This window comes from Oncorhynchus keta, chromosome 7 (assembly GCF_023373465.1).
Source record: "Oncorhynchus keta strain PuntledgeMale-10-30-2019 chromosome 7, Oket_V2, whole genome shotgun sequence".
In the NCBI taxonomy this organism is placed as follows: Eukaryota; Metazoa; Chordata; class Actinopteri; order Salmoniformes; family Salmonidae; genus Oncorhynchus; species Oncorhynchus keta.
The window spans coordinates 37,805,591-37,823,307 of NC_068427.1; the positions used below are offsets into that span (position 1 = coordinate 37,805,591).

At 44.8% G+C, this 17,717-nt stretch overlaps 1 protein-coding gene across 1 annotated transcript in view; it reads right to left on the minus strand.

Annotated features, from left to right (window-relative positions):
* The window catches only part of LOC118386422 (adenylate cyclase type 5-like), a 162,932-nt gene that overhangs the window by 27,767 nt on the left and 117,448 nt on the right, over nucleotides 1-17,717 (minus strand). The window contains exons 6-9 of the mRNA XM_052522732.1: nucleotides 15,474-15,632; nucleotides 14,931-15,072; nucleotides 11,679-11,816; nucleotides 6-28 (exon numbers count right to left, since the gene is read on the minus strand). Coding sequence (XP_052378692.1) covers nucleotides 6-28; nucleotides 11,679-11,816; nucleotides 14,931-15,072; nucleotides 15,474-15,632 — 462 coding nt within the window. The remainder of the gene's footprint in view (nucleotides 1-5; nucleotides 29-11,678; nucleotides 11,817-14,930; nucleotides 15,073-15,473; nucleotides 15,633-17,717) is intronic.

Sequence of the window (17,717 nt, forward strand, 5' to 3'; positions counted from 1 at the left end):
CTCACTTGTCCTTGGGGTCTTCAAATCCCTGGAAGACAGAAGAAAAGAGCAGAATAGAGACACTGTTGTCTGACTAGAAAATGACAGCTACAAACAGAGAAACGTAAGTGGGGCTAGAGTTTCTTTCGAAGAGAAAGGTGTAGAATCATTTCACACAGCCAGGTGTTGGCTGAAAATGGAAGTTGCTTCAACCAGCAAGACAAGAGACTGACACCTCTTCCAGCATCCTCTCTGCCCAAACACCCAGTAAAAGATGCTGAAAAACAACAACAAAGGATTGTGTCCCTAATGACACCCTATTCCCTTCCTTTTGACCAGGACCCATAAAGCTCTGGTCAAAAGTGGTGCACTATATAGGGAATATGATGCCATTTGGGATGCACACAAAGTTGAGAACAACAGCTAGCCAGGCAGGCATCTTCCTAGGAAGATGAGTCAATAGTGGTTTTAGAGAAGACAGTCTTATTAACAACACATTAGGTGAACTGAAGAGTTTCGACGTCTACTGTATCACGGTCCTGCAGTGCACTCTACTGGATGAAGATAGCAACAACAGCAGGAGATAAAATGTGCTGTACAGGTCCAAGAAACATTAACACGTCTCTAGTAGATAGTCGTCCTTTTTTCAAATCTAGGTTCCATCTATACTCCTACATTTTCCTAATTGTGAACTAAGCTGAACTAAGCTTTTTATTTTGGACATGGACAGAATGTCTGAATATCTTATAATAACATAAGCAATTCCACTGCCCTCTACAAACATAAAGGTGGAACATCCCCAAATACCAGCATTCTTTATTTTATATGGAATAGGACAACAGGGATTAATGACATAGTAGGAATGTACGACAGAAACACAGTGGACAGCAAGTCATAAGTCATCTCCACTCCGCTGCCTGCCCTGCAGTGCTGGGAGGTTGGAGGACAGGGGCTAGTGTGGGAACTACCATCACTGTGACTCCCTTTCCCCTCACACAGACCCATTCTCTTTACCTCATGCCCTCTGTCTCACTCCCTCGCTCCTTGCTCCCACTATCTCTGCTCTTTCTCTACCTCTGCTGCTGTGTAATTTAGGAGCAGGGGGAGGAGAAGAGAGAGAGACAGACAGGAGGAGAGAGAGAGAGGAGCAGAGAGAGAGAGAGACCAAAACAGAGCAACAGAAACAGAGAGAAACAGAGAGACAGAGAGACATAGAGACACAGAGACAGAAACAGAGAGAGAGAGAGACCAAAACAGAGCGACATAGAGAGACAGAGACAGAAACAGAGAGACAGAGAGACAGAAACAGAGAGACAGAGACAGAAACACAGAGACAGAGAGACAGAGACAGAAACAGAGAGACAAAAACACTAGAGACGGAGACAGAAACAGAGAGACAGAAACAGAGACACAGAGACACAGAGACAGAAACAGAGAGACAGAGACAGAAACAAAGAGACAGCGAGACGGAGACAGAAACAGAGAGACAGAGACAGAAACAGAGAGACAGAAACAGAGACACAGAGACACAGAGAGACAGAGACAGAAACAGAGAGACAGAGACAGAAACAGAGAGACAGAGAGACAGAAACAGAGAGACAGAGAGACAGAGACAGAAACAGAGAGACAGAAACAGAAACAGAGAGACAGAGACAGAAACAGAGAGACACAGAGACAGAAACAGAGAGACAGAGACAGAAACAGAGAGACAGAGACAGAAACAGAGAGACAGAGACAGAAACAGAGAGACAGATACAGAAACAGAGAGACAGAAACAGAGAGACAGAGAGACAGAAACAGAGAGACAGAGACAGAAACAGAGAGACAGAGAGACAGAGACAGAAACAGAGAGACAGAGACAGAAACAGAGAGACAGAGAGACAGAAACAGAGAGACAGAGAGACAGAGACAGAAACAGAGAGACAGAGACAGAAACAGAGAGACAGAGACAGAAACAGAGAGACACAGAGACAGAAACAGAGAGACAGAGACAGAAACAGAGAGACAGAGACAGAAACAGAGAGACAGAAACAGAGAGACAGATACAGAAACAGAGAGACAGAAACAGAGAGACAGAGAGACAGAAACAGAGAGACAGAGACAGAAACAGAGAGACAGAGAGACAGAGACAGAAACAGAGAGACAGAGAGACAGAAACAGAGAGACAGAGGCAGAGACAGAGGCCGAAACAGAGACAGAAACAGAGAGACAGAGACAGAAACAGAGAGACAGAAACAGAGAGAAAGAGACAGAAACAGAGAGACAGAAACAGAGAGACAGAGAGACAGAAACAGAGAGACAGAGACAGAAACAGAGAGACAGAGAGACAGAGACAGAAACAGAGAGACAGAGACAGAAACAGAGAGACAGAGAGACAGAAACAGAGAGACAGAGAGACAGAGACAGAAACAGAGAGACAGAGACAGAAACAGAGAGACAGAGACAGAAACAGAGAGACAGAAACAGAGACAGAAGAGACAGAAACAGAGACAGAGAGACAGAAACAGAGAGACAGAGACAGAAACAGAGAGACAGAGAGACAGAGACAGAGAGACAGAGAGACAGAGAGACAGAGAGACAGAAACAGAGAGACAGAGGCAGAGACAGAGGCCGAAACAGAGACAGAAACAGAGAGACAGAGACAGAAACAGAGAGACAGAGACAGAAACAGAGAGACAGAGACAGAAACAGAGAAACAGAGAGACAGAGACAGAAACAGAGACACAGAGACACAGAGACAGAAACAGAGAGACAGAGACAGAAACAAAGAGACAGCGAGACGGAGACAGAAACAGAGAGACAGAGACAGAAACAGAGAGACAGAAACAGAGACACAGAGACACAGAGAGACAGAGACAGAAACAGAGAGACAGAGACAGAAACAGAGAGACAGAGACAGAAACAGAGACAGAGAGACAGAGAGACAGAGACAGAAACAGAGAGACAGAAACAGAGAGACAGAAACAGAAACAGAGAGACAGAGACAGAAACAGAGAGACACAGAGACAGAAACAGAGAGACAGAGACAGAAACAGAGAGACAGAGACAGAAACAGAGAGACAGAGACAGAAACAGAGAGACAGATACAGAAACAGAGAGACAGAAACAGAGAGACAGAGAGACAGAAACAGAGAGACAGAGACAGAAAAAGAGAGACAGAGAGACAGAGACAGAAACAGAGAGACAGAGACAGAAACAGAGAGACAGAGAGACAGAAACAGAGAGACAGAGACAGAAACAGAGAGACAGAGACAGAAACAGAGAGACAGAGACAGTAACAGAGAGACACAGAGACAGAAACAGAGAGACAGAGACAGAAACAGAGAGACAGAGACAGAAACAGAGAGACAGATACAGAAACAGAGAGACAGAAACAGAGAGACAGAGACAGAAACAGAGAGACAGAGAGACAGAGAGACAGAAACAGAGAGACAGAGGCAGAGACAGAGGCCGAAACAGAGACAGAAACAGAGAGACAGAGACAGAAACAGAGAGACAGAAACAGAGAGAAAGAGACAGAAACAGAGAGACAGAAACAGAGAGACAGAGAGACAGAAACAGAGAGACAGAGACAGAAACAGAGAGACAGAGAGACAGAGACAGAAACAGAGAGACAGAGACAGAAACAGAGAGACAGAGAGACAGAAACAGAGAGACAGAGAGACAGAGACAGAAACAGAGAGACAGAGACAGAAACAGAGAGACAGAGACAGAAACAGAGAGACACAGAGACAGAAACAGAGAGACAGAGAGACAGAAACAGAGAGACAGAGACAGAAACAGAGAGACAGAGAGACAGAGACAGAGAGACAGAGAGACAGAGAGACAGAGAGACAGAAACAGAGAGACAGAGGCAGAGACAGAGGCCGAAACAGAGACAGAAACAGAGAGACAGAGACAGAAACAGAGAGACAGAGACAGAAACAGAGAGACAGAGACAGAAACAGAGAGACAGAAACAGAAACAGAGAGACAGAGAGACAGAGACAGAAACAGAGAGACAGAGAGACAGAGACAGAAACAGAGAGACAGAGACAGAAACAGAGAGACAGAGACAGAGAGACAGAGAAACAGAGAAACAGAGACAGAGAGACAGAGACAGAAACAGAGAGACAGAAACAGAGAAACAGAAACAGAGAAAGAGAGACAGAGAGTCAGAGACAGAAACAGAAACAGAGAGACAGAGAAACAGAGAGACAGAGACAGAAACAGAGAGACAGAGACAGAAACAGAGAAACAGAGAGACAGAGACAGAAACAGAAACAGAGACAGAGACAGAAACAGAGAGACAGAGACAGAAACAGAGAAACAGAGAGACAGAGAGACAGAGACAGAAACAGAGAGACAGAGACAGAAACAGAGAGACAGAGAGACAGAGACAGAAACAGAGAGACAGAAACAGAGAGACAGAAACAGAAACAGAGACAGAGACAGAAACAGAGAGACAGAGACAGAAACAGAGAGACAGAGACAGAAACAGAGAGACGGAGACAGAAACAGAGAGACGGAGACAGAAACAGAGAGACAGAGAGACAGAGACAGAAACAGAGAGACAGAGACAGAAACAGAGAGACAGAGGCAGAAACAGAGAGACAGAGACAGAAACAGAGAGACAGAGGCAGAAACAGAGACAGAAACAGAGACAGAGACAGAAACAGAGACAGAAACAGAGACAGAAACAGAGAGACAGAAACAGAGACAGAAACAGAGAGACAGAGGAAACAGAAACAGAGACAGAAACAGAGAGACAGAGGCAGAAACAGAAACAGAGAGACAGAGAGACAGAGACAGAAGACAGAGAGACAGAGAAACAGAAACAGAGACAGAAACAGAGAGACAGAGAGCAGAAACAGAAACAGAGACAGAAACAGAGACAGAAACAGAGACAGAACAGAGAGACAGAGACAGAGGCAGAAACAGAGAAACAGAGAGACAGAGACAGAAAGACAGAAACAGAGAGACAGAGACAGAAACAGAGAGACAGAGACAGAAACAGAGAAACAGAGAGACAGAGAGACAGAGACAGAAACAGAGAGACAGTAACAGAGAAACAGAGACAGAAACAGAGAGACAGAGAGACAGAGACAGAAACAGAGAGACAGAGACAGAAACAGAGAGACAGAGAGACAGAAACAGAGAGACAGAGAGACAGAGACAGAAACAGAGAGACAGAGACAGAAACAGAGAGACAGAAACAGAGAGACAGAGACAGAAACAGAGAGACACAGAGACAGAAACAGAGAGACAGAGACAGAAACAGAGAGACAGAGACAGAAACAGAGAGACAGAGAGACAGAAACAGAGAGACAGAGAAACAGAGACAGAAACAGAGAGACAGAGACAGAAACAGAGAGACAGAGACAGTAACAGAGAGACAGAGACAGAAACAGAGAGACAGAGACAGAGACAGAGAGACAGAGACAGAAACAGAGAGACAGAGAGACAGAGAGACAGAAACAGAGAGACAGATACAGAAACAGAGAGACAGAAACAGAAACAGAGACAGACAGAAACAGAGAGACAGAGAGACAGAACAGAGACAGACAGAGAGACAGAGACAGAAACAGAGAGACAGAGAGACAGAAACAGAGAGACAGAGGCAGAGACAGAGGCAGAAACAGAGACAGAAACAGAGAGACAGAGACAGAAACAGAGAGACAGAAACAGAGAGAAAGAGACAGAAACAGAGAGAGACAGAAACAGAGAGACAGAGAGACAGAGAGACAGAGACAGAGAGACAGAGAGACAGAAACAGAGAGACAGAGAGACAGAGACAGAAACAGAGAGACAGAGACAGAAACAGAGAGACAGAGAGACAGAAACAGAGAGACAGAGAGACAGAGACAGAAACAGAGACAGAAACAGAGAGAGAGACAGAAACAGAGACAGACAGAGACAGAAACAGAGAGACAGAAACAGAGACAGAAACAGAGAGACAGAGAGACAGAAACAGAGAGACAGAGACAGAAACAGAGAGACAGAGAGACAGAGACAGAGAGACAGAGAGACAGAGAGACAGACAGAGAACAGAGAGACAGAGGCAGAGACAGAGGCAGAAACAGAGACAGAAACAGAGAGACAGAGACAGAAACAGAGAGACAGAGACAGAAACAGAGAGACAGAGAGACAGACAGAAACAGAGAGACAGAAACAGAAACAGAGACAGAGAGACAGAGACAGAAACAGAGAGACAGAGACAGAAACAGAGAGACAGAGACAGAAACAGAGAAACAGAGAGACAGAGAGACAGAGACAGAAACAGAGAGACAGAAACAGAGAAACAGAGAGAAAGAGAGACTGAGAGTCAGAGACAGAAACAGAAACAGAGAGACAGAGACAGAAACAGAGAGACAGAGACAGAAACAGAGAAACAGAGAGACAGAGACAGAAACAGAAACAGAGAGACAGAGACAGAAACAGAGAGACAGAGACAGAAACAGAGAAACAGAGAGACAGAGAGACAGAGACAGAAACAGAGAGACAGAGACAGAAACAGAGAGACAGAGAGACAGAAACAGAGAGACAGAGACAGAAACAGAGAGACAGAGACAGAAACAGAGAGACAGAGACAGAAACAGAGAGACAGAGACAGAAACAGAGAGACAGAGACAGAAACAGAGAGACAGAGACAGAAACAGAGAGACAGAGAGACAGAGACAGAAACAGAGAGACAGAGACAGAAACAGAGAGACAGAGGCAGAAACAGAGAGACAGAGACAGAAACAGAGAGACAGAGGCAGAAACAGAGACAGAAACAGAGAGACAGAGGCAGAAACAGAGACAGAAACAGAGACAGAAACAGAGAGACAGAGGCAGAAACAGAGACAGAAACAGAGAGACAGAGACAGAGACAGAAACAGAAACAGAGACAGAAACAGAGAGACAGAGGCAGAAACAGAGAGACAGACAGAGAGACAGAGACAGAGAGACACAGAAACAGAGACAGAAACAGAGACAGAGGCAGAAACAGAGAGACAGAGGCCGAAACAGAGACAGAAACAGAGAGACAGAGGCAGAAACAGAGAGACAGAGACAGAGGCAGAAACAGAGAAACAGAGAGACAGAGACAGAAAGACAGAAACAGAGAGACAGAGACAGAAACAGAGAGACAGAGACAGAAACAGAGAAACAGAGAGACAGAGAGACAGAGACAGAAACAGAGAGACAGTAACAGAGAAACAGAGACAGAAACAGAGAGACAGAGAGACAGAGACAGAAACAGAGAGACAGAGACAGAAACAGAGAGACAGAGAGACAGAAACAGAGAGACAGAGAGACAGAGACAGAAACAGAGAGACAGAGACAGAAACAGAGAGACAGAGACAGAAACAGAGAGACACAGAGACAGAAACAGAGAGACAGAGACAGAAACAGAGAGACAGAGAAACAGAAACAGAGAGACAGAGACAGAAACAGAGAGACAGAGACAGAAACAGAGAGACAGAAACAGAGAGACAGAGACAGAAACAGAAACAGAGAGAAACAGACAGACAGAAACAGAGAGACAGAGAGACAGAGACAGAAACAGAGAGACAGAGAGACAGAAACAGAGAGACAGAGGCAGAGACAGAGGCAGAAACAGAGACAGAAACAGAGAGACAGAGACAGAAACAGAGAAACAGAAGACAGAGAAACAGAAAAAGACAGAAACAGAGAGACAGAAGACAGAAACAGAGAGACAGAGACAGAAACAGAGAGACAGAGACAGAAACAGAGAGACAGAGAGACAGAGACAGAAACAGAGAGACAGAGACAGAAACAGAGAGACAGAGAGACAGAAACAGAGAGACAGAGACAGAAACAGAGAGACAGAGACAGAAACAGAGAGACACAGAGACAGAAACAGAAACAGAGACAGAAACAGAGAGAGAGACAGAAACAGACAGAGACAGAAACAGACAGAGACAGACAGAGACAGACAGAGAGACAGAGAGACAGAAACAGAGAGACAGAGGCAGAGACAGAGGAGACAGAGAGACAGAAACAGAGAGACAGAGACAGAAACAGAGAGACAGAGACAGAAACAGAGAGACAGAGACAGAAACAGAGAAACAGAGAGACAGAGACAGAAACAGAGAGACAGAAACAGAAACAGAGAGACAGACAGAGACAGAGACAGAAACAGAGAGACAGAGACAGAAACAGAGAGACAGAGACAGAAACAGAGAAACAGAGAGACAGAGACAGAAACAGAGAGACAGAAACAGACAGAAACAGAGAGAAAGAGAGACAGAGAGTCAGAGACAGAAACAGAAACAGAGAGACAGAGACAGAAACAGAGAGACAGAGACAGAGAAACAGAGACAGAAACAGAGAGACAGAGAGACAGAAACAGAAACAGAGAGACAGAGACAGAAACAGAGAGACAGAGACAGAGAAACAGAGACAGAAACAGAGAGACAGAACAGAAACAGAGAGACAGACAGAAACAGAGAGACAGTAACAGAGAAACAGAGAGACAGAGAGACAGAGAGACAGAGAGACAGAGACAGAAACAGAGAGACAGAGGCAGAAACAGAGAGACAGAGACAGAAACAGAGAGACAGAGACAGAGACAGAAACAGAAACAGAGAGACAGAGGCAGAAACAGAGAAACAGAGAGACAGAGAGACAGAGACAGAAAGACAGAAACAGAGAGACAGAGACAGAAACAGAGAGACAGAGGCAGAAACAGAGAAACAGAGAGACAGAGACAGAAACAGAGAGACAGAGACAGAAACAGAGAGACAGAGAGACAGAAACAGAGAGACAGAGACAGAAACAGAGAGACCGAGGCAGAAACAGAGAAACAGAGAGACAGAGAGACAGAGACAGAAAGACAGAAACAGAGAGACAGAGACAGAAACAGAGAGACAGAGGCAGAAACAGAGAGACAGAGGCCGAAACAGAGACAGAAACAGAGAGACAGAGACAGAAACAGAGAGACAGAGAGACAGAAACAGAGAGACAGAGGCAGAAACAGAGAGACAGAGACAGAAACAGAGAGACAGAGACAGAAACAGAGAGACAGAGACAGAAACAGAGAGACAGAGACAGAAACAGAGAGACAGAGAGACAGAGACAGAAACAGAGAGACAGAGACAGAAACAGAGAGACAGAGGCAGAAACAGAGAGACAGAGACAGAAACAGAGAGACAGAGACAGAAACAGAGAGACAGAGACAGAAACAGAGAGACAGAGAGACAGAGACAGAAACAGAGAGACAGAGGCAGAAACAGAGAGACAGAGACAGAAACAGAGAGACAGAGGCCGAAACAGAGACAGAAACAGAGAGACAGAGGCAGAAACAGAGACAGAAACAGAGACAGAAACAGAGAGACAGAGGCAGAAACAGAGACAGAAACAGAGAGACAGAGGCCGAAACAGAGACAGAAACAGAGAGACAGAGGCAGAAACAGAGAGACCGAGGCAGAAACAGAGAAACAGAGAGACAGAGAGACAGAGACAGAAAGACAGAAACAGAGAGACAGAGACAGAAACAGAGAGACAGAGGCAGAAACAGATAAACAGAGAGACAGAGACAGAAAGACAGAAACAGAGAGACAGAGGCAGAAACAGAGAGACAGACGCCGAAACAGAGACAGAAACAGAGAGACAGAGACAGAAACAGAGAGACAGAGAGACAGAGAGACAGAAACAGAGAGACAGAGGCAGAGAGACAGAGAGACAGAGGCCGAAACAGAGACAGAAACAGAGAGACAGAGACAGAAACAGAGAGACAGAGAGACAGAGAGACAGAAACAGAGAGACAGAGACAGAAACAGAGAGACAGAGGCAGAAACAGAGAGACAGAGGCAGAAACAGAGACAGAAACAGAGAGACAGAGACAGAAACAGAGAGACCGAGAGACAGAAACAGAGAGACAGAGGCAGAAACAGAGAGACAGAGACAGAAACAGAGAGACAGAGACAGAAACAGAGAGACAGAGACAGAAACAGAGAGACGGAGACAGAAACAGAGAGACGGAGACAGAAACAGAGAGACAGAGAGACAGAGACAGAAACAGAGACAGACAGAGACAGAAACAGAGAGACAGAGGACAGAAACAGAGAGACAGAGACAGAAACAGAGAGACAGAGACAGAAACAGAGAGACAGAAACAGAGAGACAGAGGCAGAAACAGAGAGACAGAAACAGAGACAGAAACAGAGAGACAGAGGCAGAAACAGAGACAGAAACAGAGAGACAGAGGCCGAAACAGAGACAGAAACAGAGACAGAGACAGAAACAGAGAGACAGAGGCCGAAACAGAGACAGAAACAGAGAGACAGAGGCAGAAACAGAGAGACAGAGGCCGAAACAGAGACAGAAACAGAGAGACAGAGACAGAGGCAGAAACAGAGAAACAGAGAGACAGAGACAGAAAGACAGAAACAGAGAGACAGAGAGACAGAGACAGAGGCAGAAACAGAGAGACATAGGCCGAAACAGAGACAGAAACAGAGAGACAGAGGCAGAAACAGAGACAGAAACAGAGAGACAGAGGCAGAAACAGAGACAGAAACAGAGAGACAGAGGCAGAAACAGAGACAGAAACAGAGAGACAGAGGCAGAAACAGAGACAGAAACAGAGAGACAGAGGCAGAAACAGAGACAGAAACATAGAGACAGAGGCCGAAACAGAGACAGAAACAGAGAGACAGAGGCAGAAACAGAGAGACAGAGAGACAGAGACAGAAACAGAGAGACAGAGGCAGAAACAGAGAGACAGAGAGACAGAAACAGAGAGACAGAGGCAGAAACAGAGAGACAGAGAGACAGAAACAGAGAGACAGAGAGACAGAAACAGAGAGACAGAGGCCGAAACAAAGACAGAAACAGAGAGACAGAGACAGAAACAGAGAGACAGAGAGACAGAGACAGAAAGACAGAAACAGAGAGACAGAGACAGAAAGACAGAAACAGAGAAGACAGAGAGACAGAAACAGAAACAGAGAGACAGAGACAGAAACAGAGAGACAGAGAAACAGAGAGACAGAGAGACAGAGAGACAGAGAAACAGAGAGACAGAGAGACAGAGCAAGAAACAGAGAGACAGAGACAGAAACAGAGAGACAGAGACAGAAACAGAGAAACAGAGAGACAGAAACAGAGAGAGAGAGATAATTGAGTAAAGGGTCTAAATACTTATGTAAATCTGATCTTTCTGAATCTGAATCTGTCCCCAAGTATTCCAATGCATAAATAATGTGGTCGTATCCCATTTAATCAATGTCAGAAACTACACTTTTTTTGTCAAATACTATGTTAGAGCGTTGGGCCAGTAAACCTGTTGCTGTGTCCTCGAGCACGGCACTTAACCCAAAGTGCTCCAGGGGTGCTGGACAATAGTGACCCTAGCCGTGATCTCACTCCCTGCGGCTGTCTCAGGGGGATTTGTGATATGCAAAAACACATTTGCATTAAAGTGTGTAACAGGAAAAATATAAGCACCTTCCAAATGATTATTATCTGTTTGTGATTCTTGCCGTCAATTTGCAGTGTGAAAATTATTTATAACTATCTTCTGGCCCCTGACTATCCGCTCAAGGAAAAATCGGCCCGCAACATACGCCATAACATGACCGTCACACGTCCTTGGCTTTCTATAGTCCCTGGTGAGCACACACAAACACACAACAACAACCTGGCCCTGTTGTGAAGGACAGGAGTAAATATAGAGTATTCCTGCATTGGGGTGAGGGCAGCATGTTATCTCACCATCCTCTTCATCTCCTTAGAGATCTGGTTTCCTCCCATGTGGTTGTAGAAGGGCCGGTCGGTCCAGGGGCCCATGTTGTGGGTGACAGAGTTGGCTCGCTGACGGTTCATCTTGGCTATCATCGCCTTCTCATCTTTCTGCAAGGCAAGGGAGACAGACTAATATACTTAGGGATGGTAGTGGAAAAGGTCACTCTGGGAAGTAGTAATGTAAAATCCTTTATTAATTAACCATGAAAGGCGCATATAAAAATGGCTTTACTGTCTACCGGTACCCAGTTGCCCCGGCTTGCCCACCGTTTCTACCCTTGACACAGACAGTATATTGTATTTCTAGAAGTTGAATTTCATGCATCCTCACAATCACTAAATCTACTGTAAATCACTTAAATGTTTTTCAACGTTTCTTCTACAATTAAATATGGTTAACGGTAGTGATATCTGATCTGGGATGAGTGTTGTGATTCAACCAGAACAGGAAATGTAGAGAACTCTAAAGCCTGCATCTTTAACGGCACCCTATTCCCTACAGTGCACTAGGTCTCTGGTCAACTGTATTGCACTCTATAGGGAATAGGGTCTCATTTGGGACGCACACTGAAAGTTATCACTAATGTAACAGCGATCATGAGAAATAACCCATTCCCAGTTCACTGATAGGTTAGAATGGAGTATATAGCAATATGATACATCATGTGAAAACACACATGATATGTGAGCTGGAGTCAAAACTTGTGATATCGCCACAGGACTGATATGACGCACGCACACACACACACACACACACGCACACCCCTTTATTTATGTTAGAGTCACCCAGGTACCCAGAGTTCTTCCTGGCCAACTTTCAAGTTGATTTCCCATATGTAATTATTACATTAGACATCGTGCTCATATCTGTGCAATGAATACATTGGAGATCTTACTCTAGCTTACTCTGCTACTCTATGTTACTCTGTTACTTTGTGTTACTCTGTTACTCTGTGTTACTCTGTTACTCTGTGTTACTCTGCTACGCTGTGTTACTCTGTGTTACTCTGTTACTCTGTGTTACTCTGTTACTCTATGTTACTCTGTTACTCTGTGTTACTCTGTTTTACTCTGTGATACTCTGTTACTCTGTTACTCTATGTTATTCTGTGTTACTCTGTGTTACTCTATGCTACTCTGTGTTACTCTGTGTTACTCTGTTACTTTGTGTTACTCTATGTTACTCTGTTACTTTGTGTTACTCTGTTACTTTGTGTTACTCTATGTTACTCTGTTACTTTGTGTTACTATGTGTTACTCTGTTACTTTGTGTTACTCTATGTTACTCTGTTACTTTGTGTTACTATGTGTTATTCTGTTACTTTGTGTTACTCTGTTACTTTGTGTTACTCTATGTTACTCTGTTACTTTGTGTTACTCTGTGTTACTCTGTTACTTTGTGTTACTCTGTGTTACTCTGTTACTCTGTTACTTTGTGTTACTCTATGTTACTCTGTTACTCTGTGTTACTCTGTTACTATATGTTACTCTGTGTTACTCTGTTACTTTGTGTTACTCTGTTACTTTGTGTTACTCTGTTACTTTGTTACTCTGTGTTATTCTGTGTTACTCTGTTACTCTATGCTACTCTGTGTTACTCTATGCTACTCTGTGTTACTCTGTTACTCTATGTTACTCTGTTACTCTATGCTACTCTGTGTTACTCTATGCTACTCTGTGTTGCTCTATGCTACTCTGTGTTACTCTGTTACTCTGTGTTACTCTATGTTACTCTGTTACTCTATGCTACTCTGTGTTACTCTATGCTACTCTGTGTTACTCTGTTACTCTGTGTTACTCTATGTTACTCTGTTACTTTGTTACTCTGTGTTATTCTGTGTTACTCTATGCTACTCTGTTACTTTGTGTTACTCTGTGTTACTCTCTGTTACTCTGTTACTTTGTGTTACTCTATGTTACTCTGTTACTTTGTGTTACTCTGTGTTACTCTGTTACTTTGTGTTACTCTGTGTTACTCTGTGACTCTGTGTTACTCTGTTACTTTGTTACTCTGTGTTATTCTGTGTTACTCTGTGTTACTCTATGCTACTCTGTGTTACTCTATGCTACTCTGTGTTACTCTATGCTACTCTGTGTTACTCTGTTACTTTGTGTTACTCTGTTTTACTCTGTGATACTCTGTTACTCTATGCTACTCTGTGTTACTCTATGCTACTCTGTGTTACTATGTTACTGTGTGTTACTCTGTGTTACTCTGTTACTTTGTGTTACTCTATGTTACTCTGTTACTTTGTGTTACTCTGTGTTACTCTATGTTACTCTGTTACTTTGTTACTCTGTGTTACTCTGTTACTTTGTGTTACTCTATGTTACTCTGTTACTTTGTGTTACTCTGTGTTACTCTGTGCTACTCTGTGTTACTCTATGCTACTCTGTGTTATTCTGTGTTACTCTGTTACTTTGTTACTCTGTGTTTTTCTGTGTTACTCTGTGTTACTCTGTTACTCTGTTACTCTGTGTTACTCTGTGTTATTCTGTGTTACTCTATGCTACTCTGTGTTACTCTATGCTACTCTGTGTTACTCTGTGTTACTCTGTGTTATTCTGTGTTACTCTATGCTACTCCGTGTTACTATATGTTACTCCGAGTTACTCTGTGTTACTCTATTCTATTCTGTGTTACTCTATGTTATTATGTGTTATTATGTGTTATTCTGTGTTACTCTATGCTACTCTGTGTTACTATATGTTACTCTGTGTTACTCTGTGTTACTCTGTGTTACTCTATTCTATTCTGTGTTACTCTGTGTTACTCTGTGTTACTCTGTGCTACTCTGTGTTACTCTATGCTACTCTGTGTTATTCTGTGTTACTCTGTCACTTTGTTACTTTGTGTTACTCTCTGTGTTACTCTATGCTACTCTGTGTTACTATATGTTACTCTATGTTCATGTTACTCTATGTTCATGTTACTCTATCTTACTCTGTTACTTTGTTACTCAATTGTACTCTTATGTTACTCTATGTTAATCTGTTACTCTATGCTACTGTTACTGTCTTATCTTACTCTCTTATCCCTTTCTACCCTTTTCTATACACACAAACACACACAAAAACAAACACACACACATGATATGACATGTTAGCTGGATTAGAGCCAAGAACTCACCACAGGTCTGATATGATATGACACACACACACACACACACACACACACACACACACACACACACACACACACACACACACACACACACATACCCTTCTCTGGCTGCAGCCCACGATGAGGTAGGTTTCTATGTTGTGTTTCTTCAGATAGACGTTCCTTGCTCCTCCTGATCCTGGCTCTACCTCATAGTCTCCACTCAGGTAGTTCAGAGTGGCCTTGGTGATGTGGATCCGCCTGGCACAGTAACACACCAATGACTTACTGGGCACAATGGACAGGGATTGACAGTATTCATTCATTTCATGTTTATACCATAACAAATTATGATGTAATATTGTCATATTCATAATGTAGTGTAAATCTTTGCTTCCCACTTGACTTTTACAAGTTGTTCTTCTGTCAAATACAGCAAGACAATGTGAAGATGAATGAATGGGTACAGTACAGTATGTTGCACTGTGAACTGTGTATTCACTGAGACTAGGGTTAAGTTCCAAAATAAGAACGAATGCTCAATACATAGCTTCATTCTATGTGGTACTCTAAGTAGTATGCTAATGTATAATGGAACACAGCCTAGTAGTGTCATTGGGTGAGTGACTGTGTACTGGTTTGTTGTGATTGGCTGGACGTACCCTGCCGCCCCCCCGGCCTCCATGTGATTGGCTAACGTGACATCGTTGGACCACACATCAAACTGCCACTTCCTGAGTCCCAGCACCCCACAGTGGACCCTGCCGCTATGGATTCCCACACGCATGTTCACGTTGACCCCCGTCACCTCTCTCACCAGCCTCGAGCACAGACAGAAACAGTCAGAAACAACTGAGCACTGATTGACAGATTGACCACATCATCAAGCAATAGAAGGGAGTAAAAGGAAATAGTAAAATGAGAGAAAAATTACAATGCTTCCACAACAATAGCAAACTGAATCCACAGGAAATTCTCCTTCCTTGCAGTGAAGCTACAGTATGTGTGTGACCTATCTCTGGCTAATGCCTGACCGACTGACTTACCGACCACATGACTGAACAACTGACTACTGACCGACCAACCTACTGATGGACCACTTGACTGACCAACCATTTGACTGACCGACTGATCGACCAACTGACCGACCGACTGACTGACCGACTCACCGACTGACTGACTCACCGACTGACTGACTGACTGACTGACTGACTGACTGACCTACCGACTGACTGACTGACTGACTGACTGACCGACTGACTGACCGACCTACTCACAACCGACCGACCACTTGACTGACTGTCAGTTGGTCAGTCAAGTGGTCGGTCAGTCAGTCAGTCAGTCAGTCTGTGAGTTGGGCAGTAAGTCGGTCAGTCGGTCAGTCAAGTGGTCGGTCAGTCAGTCAGTCAGTCTGTGAGTCGGTCGGTCAGTAAGTAGTCAATCAAGTCGGTTAGTCAGTCGGTCAGTCCGTCGATCAGTCAGTCAGTCAAATGGTTGGTCAGTCAAATGGTTGGTCAGTCAAATGGTTGGTCAGTCAAGTGGTCGGTCAGTCGATCAGTAGGTCGGTCGGTCAGTTGGTCAGTCAAGTGGTCAGGCAGTCGGTCGGTCAATTGGTCGGTCGGTCAGTCAAGTAGTCGGTCAGTCAGTCGGTCAGTCGGGGAGTAGGTCAGTCAGTCAGTCGGTCAGTCGGTTAGTCAGTCAGTCGGTCAGTCGGTCAGCAAGTCGGGCAGTCAGTCAGTCAAGTGGTCAGTCAGTCAAGTTGTCGGTCAGTCAAATGGTCGGTCAGTTAGTCGGTCAGTCAGTCGCAGTCAAGTGGTCGGTCAGTCAGTCAGTCGGTCAAGTGTTCGGTCAAACTGTCTAACTGACCGACTGACTGACCGACCACTTGACTGACTGTCTGACCAACTGACTGACCGACTGACTGACTGACTGACCAACCACTTGACTGACCGGCTGACTGACTGACCAACCTACTGACCGACCTACTAACTGACTGACCGACCAACCGTCCACTTGACTGACCGACTGACCGACTGACTGACTGACCGGCTTACTGACCGACTCACCGACTGACCGACCGACCACTAGACTGACCGACCGACTGACCGACCGCCTGACCGTCCTACTAACCGACCGACCGAATGACCGACCATCCACTTGACTGACTGACCGACTTACCGACTGACTGATCGACTGACCGACCACTTGACTGACCAACGATTTGACTGACTAACTGATCGACAGACTGACCAACTTACTGACCGACTGACTGACTGACCTACCGACCAACCTACCACTTGACTGACCGACTGACTGACAAGAGGTCATTCAGTCAGCTGGTGAGTCGGTTGGTCAGTAAGTTGGTCAGGCGGTCAATCAGTCAGTCAGTCAAGTGGGTGGTCAGTCAAGTTGTTGGTCAGTCGATCAGTAGGTCAGTCGGTCAGTCAGTCAGTCGGTCAGTATTTCGGTCGGTCGGTTGGTGAGTCAGTCAGTCGGTCGGTCAGTATGTCGGTCAGTCAGTCAGTTGGTCAGCCAAATGCCGGTCAATCAGTCGGTCAGTTGGTGAGTAGTAGGTTGGTCAGTCGGTCAGTCAGTCAGTCAGTTGGTCAGCCAAATGCCGGTCAATCAGTCGGTCAGTTGGTGAGTAGTAGGTTGGTCAGTCGGTCAGTCAGTCAGTCAGTCAGTGAGTCGGTCGGACAGTCAGACAGTCAGTCAAGTGACCGGCCAACTGACTGGCCGACTGACTGACCGACCACTTGATTGACTGACCGATCACTTGACTGACTGAATGACTGACCAACCGACTGACCGACCACTTGACTGACCGAATGACCGACCACTTGACTGACCGACTGACTGACTGACTTACCGACTTACTGACCGACTCGACGACTGACTGACCAACT